Source organism: Chaetura pelagica, unplaced genomic scaffold (assembly GCF_000747805.2).
Source record: "Chaetura pelagica isolate M959 unplaced genomic scaffold, ChaPel_1.0 scaffold17, whole genome shotgun sequence".
In the NCBI taxonomy this organism is placed as follows: Eukaryota; Metazoa; Chordata; class Aves; order Apodiformes; family Apodidae; genus Chaetura; species Chaetura pelagica.
This window is the reverse complement of record NW_009970726.1, coordinates 1,617,686-1,631,749: the sequence shown is the minus strand read 5'-3', so window position 1 is coordinate 1,631,749 and position 14,064 is coordinate 1,617,686. Positions and strand designations below refer to the sequence as shown.

Sequence of the window (14,064 nt, the reverse complement as noted above, 5' to 3'; positions counted from 1 at the left end):
AATTATTTAAATTTCTAATTGTCATTTTAATATGTGCATATTGGGAATTTAGCGATCTTTTCCCATAAAGATGATTTTCAACTGGCTTAGTATAATGAAATCTTATTGCTTTCACAACTGAAGGCTTGTATAGCTTTTTAAGTTATTTTTATTGCAACTGGCTGGTGTTATAAGTTAGATTTTCAAGTATTTTGATTATGAAAGGGAAATGGAGTTCAGTTAACTTTAATCAGAGTTCCTGCCGGCTGACCTGATTACCTGTACCACTGCTCTCTGTCATCCTCTATACATCTGTTCTTTGACCCATTTTCCTTGCTGAATTTGTTGCTCTAGGGTTAGTTCTCATTGCTGTCCTCCGATACTTAAGGAAATAATTGACCTTTTAAAGCAAAAAAAAAAAAAGTTATGTTTGAATTTCCTAAGCACTGTGAACACCCTATAACATAGTATAAATAATGAATGGAATGGAGTTTGAAGACTACTATTTCTGAAAAAAATACATTGCTTGATTTGACAAATGCTAACCCTTATGAAGATTTATAATGATGATTGTCAGCTTTTGCTGAACTAAAAAATTGAAAAGAAGAACTTACATGTGAAATTACAGAAGTATGTGCTTGATAATACCTGCCCTTATAGATAAAAAGTTTAAAAGTGTAAGTTGCTGAAAGGCATAAATTAATTTCAGTAACTACAAAGGACATTCAAATTGTAAAAATAACAGAGGAAGTAAAAGCTGTCTGGCATGCCAAACAGACTTTAATGTGATTATTAGGTACAGGTTTTTTAAATTAAAGGCAAAGAGATCTCAGATTTCATACTTGTGAAGTAATATCACTCACTTGTCTTACAGGATTTAAGCTGATTCTGTTTGCTCCTGCAGTCACTAATCTCATGCATTGGTGTTGCAAAAACAGACTGATTGAGATTTGCTGCTTGTATAGAAAAACAGTAAGGTAGACAGCAAAACAATAGTCAGGTGAACATGTGAAATTCTCATGAAACCTGAACAAATAATGTTTGGAAGGGAGCTGGTTTTCTTGTAGCTCTTGTATGTCTGACCAACAGTTTCAGCCTTTGAAAGAGATTTCTTACTTATGACAAATGAAGCTCAATACCTTGACAGAAAGAAGATATATGTGTGATAAATGATCATATGTAGAAGTTCATTAATTTATTAGGCTTTTTTGCTTCTGGAGATTAAGTGTTCTCCTAAGTCTGTTTTACGTTTCATTTTGTATACTGTATCTGTGTTAACTTAGTTACTGTGCTTTCCAGTTGTGGATGTTCTGAAACATTCATCCTTAGCAGCTTGCAATAAGTAATTCATTCATAAGTAGTTCTTCCAGTTGCTTACTGAAGTATAAAGACCTAGCTCTGGATTGAGGTCCAAAAGAGGTTATGATATCTAAGATGAGATTTAGATTGTATATAGGTCATGCAGATCCCTCAATCTGGGAGTGAGATCTTTGAAACACCTGTCTAGTCTCACAGACACATCAGAATGTCTCTGTTGATACTTGGAGGGGAGGAAAGGGTGGTTGCTATTTACAGTTCCCTCATTGTACAAAGTTTTCTTATGTGCAGTCCTACAGTCACTCCTACAGTTTTTGCACAATTGGGCAGCACAGTGCATCTCAGAATTGTTGTCAACAGCTCAGTGTCCAAATGGAGACCAGAGACCGGTGGTTTTACTGGGACCAGTGCTGTTTAACATCTTTCTCAGTGACATAGACAGTGGGATTGAGTCCATCCTCAGCAAGTTTGCTGACGACACCAAGCTGTGTGGTGCAGTCAGAACAGTGGAGGGAAGAGGTACCATCCAGAGGGATCTTGAGAGGTGGGCCCATTCCATTCCATCCTCATGAAGTTCAACAAGGCCAAGTGCAAGATCCTGCAAATCCCAAGCAAATGTGGCTTTGTGGAGAATGGATTGAGAGCAGCCTTAAGGAAAAGGACTTGAGGGTAATGGGTGATGAAAAACTCAACATGAGCCAGCAATGTGCACTTGCAGCCCAGAAATTCAACTGCATCCTGAGCTGTATCAAAAGAAGCATGATAGCAGGTCAAGGGAGGTGATTCTGCCCCCTACTCCACTCACATGAGACCCCACCTGGAGTACTGTGTCCGTTTCTGAAGTCCCCAACAGAAGAAGGAGCTGTTGGAGTGAGTCCAGAGGAGGGTAACAAAGACCTCTGCTATGATGAGACAGTCTGAGAGAGCTGGGGTTGTTTGGCATGGAAAATAGAAGGTTCTAGGGACAACTTAGAGCAGACCTCCAGGACCTGAAGGGGCCTACAGAAAATCTGGGGAGGGACTTTTTACAAGGGCTTGTAGTGATAGGATGAGGGGTAATGGCTTTAAAATGGAAGAGGGGAGATTTAGATTGGACAATTAGGGAGAAATTCTTTACTGTGAGGGTGGTGATACACTGGAACAGGCTGCCCAAAGAAGTTGTGTTCCTTCAAGAACAGAAGCACATTGTCCTTAAAATACTCATTTACTATGTTAGTATTACATTCAAAATGTAGTTTACACAGTGGATAAAGGCTAGTTCTGTTACATACTTTTGGGACATTGGGTAACAGTCTGCTGAGCAAACTCTCACAAGCAATGCCAAAACAAAGGTGGGTCTTCTGATTTGAGAGATTTCATTTCCAGAGATATTACTCATAAGTTGCAAATTAGGATACTTGCAAAAATGAAGAATGATTTGACTTAATTCTTCAGTATTTGAAGTTTCACCAATCTGTGTAACTGGAAGACAATATTCGCAGCCCTTTTAGCATATGTAAGGGAAGGCAGTTTGCAAAACAACAAATGTTGAGTCTGTCACATGAAAATAAAGGAATGGATCATTATTGTTGTCTGACCTGGGTCAAAGAGTTCTTCATACGATGTGATTGCTATGAAAAAGCTGTTTAGATCTAGATTGGAAGAAGAACCCAGTTGCAGCAGGTAATATTTTGGTTATAGGAAAAAACTTCAAATTTGGCAATTGATTCTGTGCTGTCCTAGAAGGTTACATCTGCAAAAGCAAACTACCTCCAGAAAGGCATTAAAACCATTCCATCTCTGGCTTTTCTTTATGAGCAAATTGTGATTATAACTCAAATTAGCCTCAAATTACCCTCAAAGATTCAAGAAATTCCTCATTGCTGCATATTAGCTTTAGCTACTCACAGGCTGTCTCCACATTATTTTTTTCCATAATTTCACAGACCTTGGCATTTTTGCATGACTTAACTAGAGGGAGAGCATGCAGGAGGGTAACAACTGGATGAACAGAGCACTGAAACTGGGACAGCAAATTTCTGAGAGCTGATGTTGAGAATCTATGGCAGCTTTAGCAGATTTTTAGAGAACTTCTGCTCAGAAAGATGCTAAGAATAGTGAACAATTTTATCAGAACCTTCCATTTTCAGCAGCACAATGACATGTTATCCTTTGTAAGAAGGTATATACATTTGGGAAGCAAAGTGACATGGTTTATCTCTTCCTCTACAAAAAAAAAAAAAAAGAAACCCCCACATTATTTTCTCAGAATGTTCTCGGAACCCGAGAGACTTCTGTAATTATCTGGTGCAATGCTGATCAAAATAGATTCTATTCAGAGAAGGAAGGTAGATTGTTGCCTACAGAAGATTGCCAGGAGATGGCAAAATGACAAAGGCTTTGAAGTCCCGTTGGCACGTGCCATGTGAACCTGGGCTGGTGGTGGGGCTTGAGGGGTCAGCTGAAGTGATGGGCTAGTGGCTGCTGCTGTGGGAATGGGGAATTGCTCTTCATCTTCTGCAGAAGGGCTCTTTCTCTCTGCTTGGCATCAGTAGGATTACTGCACCTGACTTTACAGGGTTTTCCCCCTAGATCTGTAACAGTTTTGTGCTATTTTATGCCTGCCTCCTCTGCAGGATGGAAAGTAGCCTCTCATTCATGTGGCAGGAAAATGTGCTTTTGCCTGTACTACTGAGAGTCTTTTAAGCTAACTCTGGATATTTTTTTTTTTCCTCCTCCTGTGTATCTCTGAAGCACTGATTGTGCCATCTGAAAGAGGGGACAGGTGTTCAGGGTAAAAGAGATTTAACATCTGAACGGTTACAATAAGAAATGTTTTCTACTGCTAGGTGTCTTGTTGAGTAGCAACTAGTCTTGTGACCTGGACTAATTGTTAGCAGTACAGGAGGAAAACAGCTCTGTCTGGCTTTCCTTGCATAAAATCAGCCCACTAATCCCACTTATTTTCAGTGAAAAATGTTTGTAGCTGAAGAGCTGTTGAAACTGAATTCAGAAGGGACTTCTCAGAAGCAAACTGTTCCTGTGGCTTTTTTCTGTAGGTTCCACTGTAGGATGGTTTGACTTCTACTTCAGCAATTTGATTGATGTCATGCAACCTTTAAAAATCATCTTTGTAGGTCTAAGAAATTAATTGTTCCACTGTGTATGTGGTTACCTGACTTCATTGGTGACTTCTGTTATCTCTGGTGGACCACAGGGATGCCTCAGTTATCTGGGCATAGAAACAGCAATGTTTAAAGTTGTTTCCTATAAAATAATGCAGAGTGTTTGTTCAGCAGAAAAAATACTTGCAAGAACATGAGATTTGCTCTCTTCTGTTTTAAATCAATTTCACAGTCTTGATCCTTATAATTTAAGGTGTCCCCAGACCCAGGATTTCTCAGTGGCTTGCTAATACTCTGGTAAAAGCTGTTGTCAATAACAGCTTGCTTTCAGCATAACTTTACACAGTCATGGTAAAACTAATAATTTAATATACATTAAAACTGTAATTTTAAAGGATTATGAAGGAATAATCAGCAGGAGTAACTAGAAAAGTAATTCTGCAACTGCTTCATACTTAAGTAACAGTATTTCCAAGTGTGTTACCTACTACCTAATGAAAAAAATAATATAGGCAGGTGATTATATGAATTTCATATTATATGAAATTGAGTAGAGAAAGCAACGGAACAACTTACTTCATGTAACTCAGTGATTTTTTTATTTTTTATTGCTGTTAAGAACTAGCTAGTAGATAACAGTACTCACCACAGGAGAGGAAATTTAAATTTATATTAAGGATGTCAGAAAGTATGGAGGAACTGGCAGCAGAAAAGTCTGGAAATTTGAGTGGCAAGAGCAATGATTAAACTCAAACTGATCAAACTGAAATGTAATTTCATGTGTTCCATGGGTTGGCTTCCTAATAATCCTTAGTAGTTTAGTACTGACATGTTATGATTCTTGCCCTGTGTCAGCATCTTCAAGGGCAATGACAGCTGAAGCTACTGGACATATAAATCTGATGTCTAAATAGGTGGTATCTGAACTCTTAAGTGAGAAGAGCTGGAGTAAACACCAACTTTCCTTAGCACCTGGGAAGGGACCTGCAAAATCATCCATATGAAGAACAAAGCTGATGATTAAAAAAAAAAAAAAAAAAGAGCATAATAGACAAGTAATCTTCTCATGTTACCTGTGAATGATGATAGTAAAACTGTGAGTTAAGAAGCTTGATGAGTTGTCAAACATGTCAACCGCAGGTGCTTGTTCAGTGTTTGAAATTGTAGATTTTCAATATCTAAACCATACACACAGTTGTTATTTCCAGCTTACCTTATGAATGTTCAAATTGGAAGTCCATCAAAATATGGACAGATACCATAATGCCTTTAAAAGAGAGAGTATTGGAAATATTAGGTGTGAAAAATGGAATAACTTACAGAAAACACTACATCTGGGTTCACCAAGTTATTAGGGCTGAAGTTATCTAAAATAAGGTAACTTTTGGCAATACTGTTTCTTCTGAATTTTTTTCATGGAGGAGGAAATGTAGAATGCCATATAAGATCTAGGAATAAACCAAAATCCTTCACTGTTTCAGTGGAGAGGGCTGGTTTTTATCTTCTAATTCAAGGAGATGAGCAAAATTTGTATCTATTACGGGGCACCTACACTAACCTTATTTGGGAATGTCTGTCTTGTAACGGAAACTTAAATCCAGCCTAATGATTTGCACCACTTCCAATGCAAAGCTCATGTTGCAGTTGCAGTCTCAGTTTGAAAGATAAAGTCATTGCCAACCTGCAAAAACAGAGCTTCAACATAGAGAAAGCCAAGTGGGGGGGCACTGAGATAGCATCTCAGTACCTCTCTTTGTTTTTGCTTGCAAGTTATTCTGCTCTGTTTTGCTCAGAGAATCTTCTAGGTTTTTTTCTGATTTCTTGGCCGTATGAGTTGGCTGTAAATCTTTGAAAGAAGCACTTGGAGCAGCAGAATGGTTCAGAAATAGTCCTCTGGAATATGTGAACATAGGCAATGCCTTGTATTCACAATGAATCCACTGCATCATTGCAGTAAGTTCTGAAGGATCAGCTCCTTGTTTGCATGACAAGTTCTTCTCACTTAAAAAAAAATAAATCTATTAGAATCCAGTTTCTATAATGTAATTTCTATTCAAGAGATGCATAGCAGAGCACCACTGAGGATCCATTCTGTCCAGGAGTCTAAAATGGATTCCCCTCCACTCAGCCTTTTAAAGCATTTGCTCTACAGAGACACTCTGCTAATAGTTGAAATGAAACACAGACATTTTAATTTGGATTATTTTAGACTATAAACTCTTCAAGGAAGGCAATTTCTATTAGTGGATTGATCACCTGTTTCAAGGAGGACCCATCCCATTGTTTCAAAATCAGAACAATTCAGATCATGGACAGACCTGTTAGTGCTACTTAAAATTATCTATTCTTGTTAGTATTCTGAGATTCCTCTTTGAATGATTATACTTTATCATGCTGCAGCAGTAGAAACTGGAGTTTCCTGTGTCAGGTAGATGTCTACCTCTGGATTAATGTTTTTGTTTCATGGGAGTTGAGATTACTTTATTCACAGAGTTTTCATTTAAACTTAATTGTAACAGAAAATGAGACTTATTTTGTAGGTTTTTTATAGATCACTTTGCCTTATTAAGTCTTGCTGTCATTTCATTAAGGGAGCCAGCACTTGCCTCTTCTTACAGCAAAGTCCTGCCATTTCACAGGCAGAATGGTGAGTGGAAGGAACGAAGTAGACTAGTCTAGAAGCAGACAGTGCCAAAGTGTTTTAACTATTGGAGTAGTCACTTATGAATCCTGTCATAGAACAAAAATTCTAAGTCTTCATATTTTCTTCTAGCAAGTAGCTGTACAACCCCCTGGCATGGTCACTCTCTAATGCTGCTTTACATAAAGGATAATTGTTCTTGTTAAAATTAGTTACCTAAAACAGCAGAGGTCTGTGCTGTGGCTCTGAAGGCCTATATGATCCATATTGTGGGTAAATATGATCCCACATGGAAGAATTTCTGACTTTGTAGGTGATGTATTTTTTTATTTTTGCTCTGGGCAGCACACTGCCCTAGTGCCTGGCACTAACCAGATGGTGCCATCTGAGGTCCCAGGTTCAACTAGCACGGAACACAGGTTACTCTCCCAGATAGTATCCGTTCTGATTCAGTGCATTGCCTGCTGACAATTCAAGTTTTATTTTACTTGGGTGGCTAAGACTACTTGATTTCATTTTCTAGCTTTTCCACAAAGACCTCATATTAAAAACAATTTTAAAAAATATTTTAAAAAATCTGGTATTCATAAAACTTTTGCATTAATTAAAAACTGTGTATATTTCTTTGAGTACTACATTTTTTTATGTTTTTATGTGGTACTTTTAAGAGGCTCTAGATAACACAGATGCTAAGGATCTTTATTTTTTAAGTCTTCTTTGTTATCTGTAGTGAGGTCTAGACATTTGGGATGGGGAAGCTCCTCATTCTGGGTGGTGATAGAACCACTTTATTGTTACTTAATTTAAAATGAAAATGGTAAACCTGGTGTTACTTTTCTCCCAGGACACAGATTTCAGTATTCACGGAGAGGCTGAAGCAGGCAGCTCTCCATCCTTTGAATTATCAGCAATAAACCTCTTTCCTAATAATCCCAGGACTTGGGAGTGTCTTTGCTGACTTTTGGTGGTCAAACTGTTAGATTTGGGGGAGGGGGGGCTGAACACCTGCCCATTAGTGTCCTTCATCCTCTGGGCCTATGTGGGTTATTTTGTTGTTTTGTTCAGTACTGAGAAACCAATATACAAAATATACTCACTAATTTCCTCTTTCCCCCTCTCCTTGTGGTATTTTTAAGTTCAAGAATTAAGATCTAACAGTGAAAGAAAACAGAATTTTAATATCAACTGTGATGTATTATGGTGATAGTAATAGAAATGTGTAGCATTGCTTAGATTGTTTAAAAAGCTAAGAGTTTTAGAAAGGACAGAGACTAGAAAGTTACTTTTTGCCAGTTTGGGATCCATGTGTGAACAAAACCAGCAGAAGAGTATCAGCCTCACTGTATTTAATGAATGTTCAGTGTTCAATTTTGCATTAACCTCTTAATTAATTCTTCAGTAGCGCAAATAATGTAATATTTTAAGTCCTTTTTTCTGTTGTTATTTTCATGCAGGTTACCATGAAAGCCAAACAACTGAAGGATTCTGTTACATCTACACCAGGTGTGTGTTCCTAGGTCCTCACTGATGCTTATCAAAAGGACTGTATTTGGATTGTAGCTGTGCAAATACAGCACATTTTGTGCCTTTCAGGGTATGCTTAGCACAGGGACTTTGGCAACTGTGCCTCACTTTGAGAGAGAAGTAAGAGCTAATGGGTATTCTGAGGGAATGTTTCCATTCAGCTACATCCCAGGCTTGCTTATGCAGTTTATTGTGGGGTTTGTTAATTTGTTTGGGCTGTTCTGTTTATTTATGTCAGTGTGGTAATTTACTAGTACTTCACATGTCCCAGAAATGCTCATAACTGGCAAATTTCATTGCTTCATAACAAACGCCTTGATTTCTTGATAAGCATTTTCCTTAAGGTTGTAATCCAGGTTTTTCTTCTCTCTGCAAAATTCTGGGTACCTTTCATTGGCAGGCAGCTTCCTGCTTCTTTGTGGTTTGTGTCCATGTTTTAGAAGTGTAACAACACCACTCCCAACAGGTGTCATTAGGCTCTCTGAGCTTAAAACGTTGGCCCAGAATTCCAAGAATGTCAAAGTCAACATGAATTTGCCAGACGACATAATCACCCAACGAGAAAGGGAGGAGGAAGAAGAGGAGGAGGGGAACTACAACCATATCCCAGAGCAGCTGGATATCCAAACAGATGAGAAAGAGAGCACTGCAAGTGAAACTAGACACCGCAAACGGAAACCTCTCAAAGCACCTGAAGTGACTCTACCAGCAACGAAAGATGTGCCAGAAGAGAAGGGCAGAGGAAGGCGCCAGAAAGATTTTGACAACACTGAGCAAGAGGAAGGCAGTGATGATGAGAGCAGAAAAAGAGAGAAAAGCCGTGCCCCAGAAGAACTGTGGACTCAAAATCAACAGAAACTCCTCGAAATGGCCTTGCAGCAGTATCCAAAGGGAACGTCGGAACGCTGGGATAAAATAGCAAAATGTGTTCCTGGAAAAAGCAAGGTATGTTTAGCTCTGTGTCAGCTGTAGGAGAAATTGAGGGGCAACACATTTTCTACCAGTTTATGATCACCCTAAGAACTGAGGGTCTGTGCAGAAAGGTGAGGTCTTTACTTAGCCTATCAGTCCACATACAGTCAACTTAAAGAGCATGACTGTAATGTTTGTTGTTTCTATTTTAATATATCTTTTTATTTAATTCAGTTTGTTCACAGAAAATGTTTAAATACCTCCTATTGCATTTTAAATACCTCCCTGTCATACGCCTTTCAGATCTTCAATTGCAGGACAAATTAGATTTGAAAATAAATTTTTATTATAAGTTAGTAACCAAATGTTGGTGAGCTGCTTTGCTTACACTTTTACAGTACCCTTCTCAACCCATCTCAGTGAACAAACACAGTAAGTAATCCACCTGCAAGGGCTAAATGCACAATAATCTATCTAATGTTCTTTTTGTAAGTATAATCTTTTTTAAATAGTGTTGCCCTTGATGCGGTTGGGCTGTGCTAGATTTCATAATAGTTGTGATAGCTTAGTTTGCTTGCTTCAGTCATGGCAGCTGCAGAAAAGCCTGATTTGATTTGTGCCAAACACAGAGCAGAAAACCGGGCTGAGGGATGGGAGGGGTTTCTCTGGCCCTGAAGCTGCTCAGCAGCGTCTGGTGTCCGGAGGTGCTGCCCTAGTGGCCGTAAAGGCTTTTCTTGACCTGTCTGCAGTGTGGCTCACACCAGCACAACTGTTCTGAAACAGGTATTACAATAAAACTGTTTAATTTGCTTTACAGTCCTTGTCAAGAAGTACCAGGCAACTGGTTTCCTGAGTCTCTTTGGTCTTTAAAGGGAGTTCATTAATGAACCTGACCATTAAGAAACATAAATAGCAAGTTCATTATGCTAATCCACTATTTGCTAGATGTAGATTCTCCTTCTGAAATCCAGTGTGCAATTTTAAAAACAAACAAACAAAACCTCCAAAAATAAAAAAACCCTGCACAAAAGACCAAAAACCCACACACAACACCCAGAACCTACCTCCTTGTCTAGAATGACATTGCATAGTTGGAGTTAAAGCAATTCTAAAATATCTAACTTCTAATTAAAACTTTTATTATTTCCTTTTAGGAGGAGTGTATAGCAAGATACAAGCTGCTTGTTGAACTGGTACAAAAGAAAAAAATGGCAAAAACCTGAATGTTCTCAGCAGAAGAGATGTAGCTCATCTTTGTCAAAATGGGGTTTTAAATCTCATATGCAGGAAACTGCACTTTTGTACCTCAGTATTTCTGTATGTCATGTGCCTTAGTAAAACAAAATATTAATAAATCTTATGCCATCTTACCTATTTTGTGTGCTGAAGAATGAAGGTGTCTGTGTTGGAGAGCTGCTTGTGCAAAGTGTGATAACAATGTCTTACAAAGTGGACCTTCAGGAGAAGACGCATTGGTCATTGCATAGTGGAACTGGTAGGTTCACAGCTAATGGGTATCCAGCATATAAAAAAATTTAAATGGTGTTTTGAAAATTAGAATTGATCTGAAGCTGTTAAGCAAGGATAAGTAATGGAACTCTGCACTCCAGATATTTTTTGCTTTCTTGCAGTTATGAGACAATTTGCTTACAAGCATGTCTGCTGCTACATTAAATGTCTGTTCATTCTAACAATGCTGTGAAATAAGCAGCATTTCTAATCTTAACTTCCACTGACATTATATTCACCTGCAATATAATTCCTTTTTTACAGCTGTGCAGACTAATACACAGTGATCTTTGGTAGTGCTATTATTTGGTAAAGTTGTAATGGGCAAGAACACTTACATGCCTTAATTAGAGGCCTTTAGGCATATACTTCATGACTAGTTTTTAAGTACAGAATAGGACTTAAAAGACTTATCATATAGGGGGGGTGTTTTATACCCTGGATTCAATATAGCTTCATTTTATATTTGAAGAATAAGTATTAAGGTTGTTATTCTTATTTGCTATTTTGTTTTTCATTCTTTTGGAAAAGTTATACAAAGCTAAAATCCTGGAATAAAGGGTACTTAATGATATCAGTAAATTAGAGCAGTGATCATAGTCTTACAAGAAACATTAAGGACTTGCATTTTTAAAAATAATTATTTATTACTGAAGCTCTGATTTAGTATCAGGATTCTAGTAAGTTTTTGAGCTTTTTTTTTTTCTTTAAAAAAATAAACCAGAAGACCATGTAATCCAAACTGAAAAACAGAGCTTGGTGGCTGAACATCTGTGTCAACTTTTCTGCCACTTACACCGTTAATTTTACCCAGTTTTTGCCAATTGTGTTGCTTTTGACAAGATCACCATTTCACAAAATTACATCCCATTCCCATAAAACTTTAAGGTAGAGGTATGTAGGGAAGATGAGTGCTCCATATGGGTTCCTTTACCAGATGGAACATTTTGACCTATGTGGGGGTTTTTTTCTCATATATAATAAAAATTAATCTTAGTAGAAATGGTATTACAGAAACTGTACTAGACACCAAATAATGCATCTAAATTTTGTTTCCCTGAGAGCTTCCCAGGTCAACTGCAGTGGAAACTAAACATATTTAGAAGCTGTGCTATGGCCTTTGTGTGCTAACTGATCACAGGGCAATTCCTTGCCACTACTAGTGCACCTATGAAGGAAAAGTCTTCAGTGAGATCAAGTGAGGTGTTTTCAAGAGATATCAGGAAATATTAACTGTAAAAGGTGTTAGTTACTAATCTAGAACACAAAGATAGATGGCTCGAGGTGTAAAGCAGATACTGGAATAGCTGTGAAGAAAAGCTGCTGAAATGGTTGGGCAAGTTGGTGACAATTAACGTGCCGGAGCATCAATAGGGCTGACACAGAAGAACACGAGTGAATGGAGATGTATTGTTCATGAAATAAATGGACAGGTAATTGGATTATTTCTGCTGTTTCAAAAAAAAGAAAGCAAGTGAAGGGAGAGTGTAGCCTGTGAGGGTGTTATCTTTCCTTTCCATTCTGATTTACAAGACTTCACCTGGAATGGTGCGCTTGGTTTCATAAATCACACTTCAAGGAAAAGGGCGACCATCCAAAAGAGAATGATCCAGAGTCTACAAAGTCTTATTTTCTAGGAAGGATGGAAGGAATTGTAGTATTTGCTCTACATTAGAGAGAGAAGGAGATAAATCTTCAAGTATGTAAAAGAGGAACTTTGCACTTGTGTGTTTCCCTGCTGCAATGAATACTGTTAGATGTCCGTTGTGGCTATGAAGAATAATAGCAAGCTCAGATTAGAGCAAGAAATAGTTTTGTTACATATTGAGGCAAAAACATCCAGTGGCAAATGTAATAAGGATCTGGGAGGACTTGACACTGTTAGCATTGGAAATCTTTAAAAACATACATGGGTAAGAGCATCTGCTCAAGACTTGCCCACATCACTGCTGTGTTCATGGCAATAACGATGAAGTGCCTGCGGGGCACCTTCCACCTCTCACCACCCTAGAGTTCCAGGATGGGCACTAAGGAAGAAGGCTGAGCACCACGTGCTGGTAAGAAACTGTTTTTCTTGTTTTTGGTTTTAAGAACATTCACCTGAAAAAGTTAAAACAGTGCTCCTGACAAATATAGGTAATCTGAAAGGAAGATCCTTCAGCATGGGCAAGAATTGGTCCAGGCTTCATCCCATCTTATGTCCTTTTTAGTTCCTCAGGACCAAAGGACTTGGCCCAGCCTGAGCTTTAGCTGTAGTGTTTGGCTGTGGGGAGGAAGGTGGTAGGGGTAAGAGTCTGAGATCCTCAGGGCCCTCTCTTGGGGTTGCTGGATACTGTCTGGATGGTGAGACAACTGGCCCTTTTAGCAGTGGATCTAGTCTGGGATATCTGAGGTCAGATGTGATACTTCCTAGAGAAGAGGTAAACCACAGCCAGGCTTTGCTTTCTTGTGGTTCTGGTATCCACCACCAAAATTCAGTTTTCTAAAACTTTCTGTCCACAAAATTCAAGTGCACGCTGAGCTTGGGATTGAAGCAACTTCTTCCAGTTCTAGTCAGGAAAGCAGAATTCCTTTAAGTAATGTTAGCATTTGCCTGCTAGCAAAGTATTTTCTTCTTTCCTGGGCAGTTGTGAGCTGTACCTCCAAGTGCCTTCTGCACTGTAACTTTGTGCATGAAACACTTCCAACATTACAGTGTCTGTCCTGTGACTTGCTCCTACATCAGTCAGAGCTGAGTCTGTTTTGAGCATCTTTGCATGTCCCTGGATGGGATGAGCAAGACACTATGGAAAGGGGCAGTGGGGTAGAGGAGCCAGGGAGGGCAGCATTGCCACACCCTGCTGAGGCTACAGCCAAAGCATCAGAATTCTGTAAAATGCCACCTGACACTGTAAGTGAAGGTGCAGAATATGATTGAGATGTTGTAAAGGTTAATAGTGCTCTGATTTAGGAGCTACTGTTCAACAATGCCCTGCATATCACTGTTTGGATAAATATTCTCAACTTTACAGCTGTCACTGTATGAACTAATTTAAAAAAAAAAAAAGTAATTTCAGGGAAGATTTTGCAATGTGACCT

The 14,064-nt window shown here is 38.6% G+C and overlaps 1 protein-coding gene across 1 annotated transcript in view; it reads left to right on the top strand.

Annotated features, from left to right (window-relative positions):
• DNAJC1 (DnaJ (Hsp40) homolog, subfamily C, member 1) overlaps positions 1–10,847 on the top strand; it is a 68,314-nt gene extending 57,467 nt beyond the window's left edge. Inside the window, exons 9-11 of the mRNA XM_010007015.1 lie at positions 8,496–8,544; positions 9,032–9,510; positions 10,632–10,847. Coding sequence (XP_010005317.1) covers positions 8,496–8,544; positions 9,032–9,510; positions 10,632–10,700 — 597 coding nt within the window. The 3' untranslated portion in view covers positions 10,701–10,847. The remainder of the gene's footprint in view (positions 1–8,495; positions 8,545–9,031; positions 9,511–10,631) is intronic.
• Positions 10,848–14,064: the final 3,217 nt, after the last annotated feature.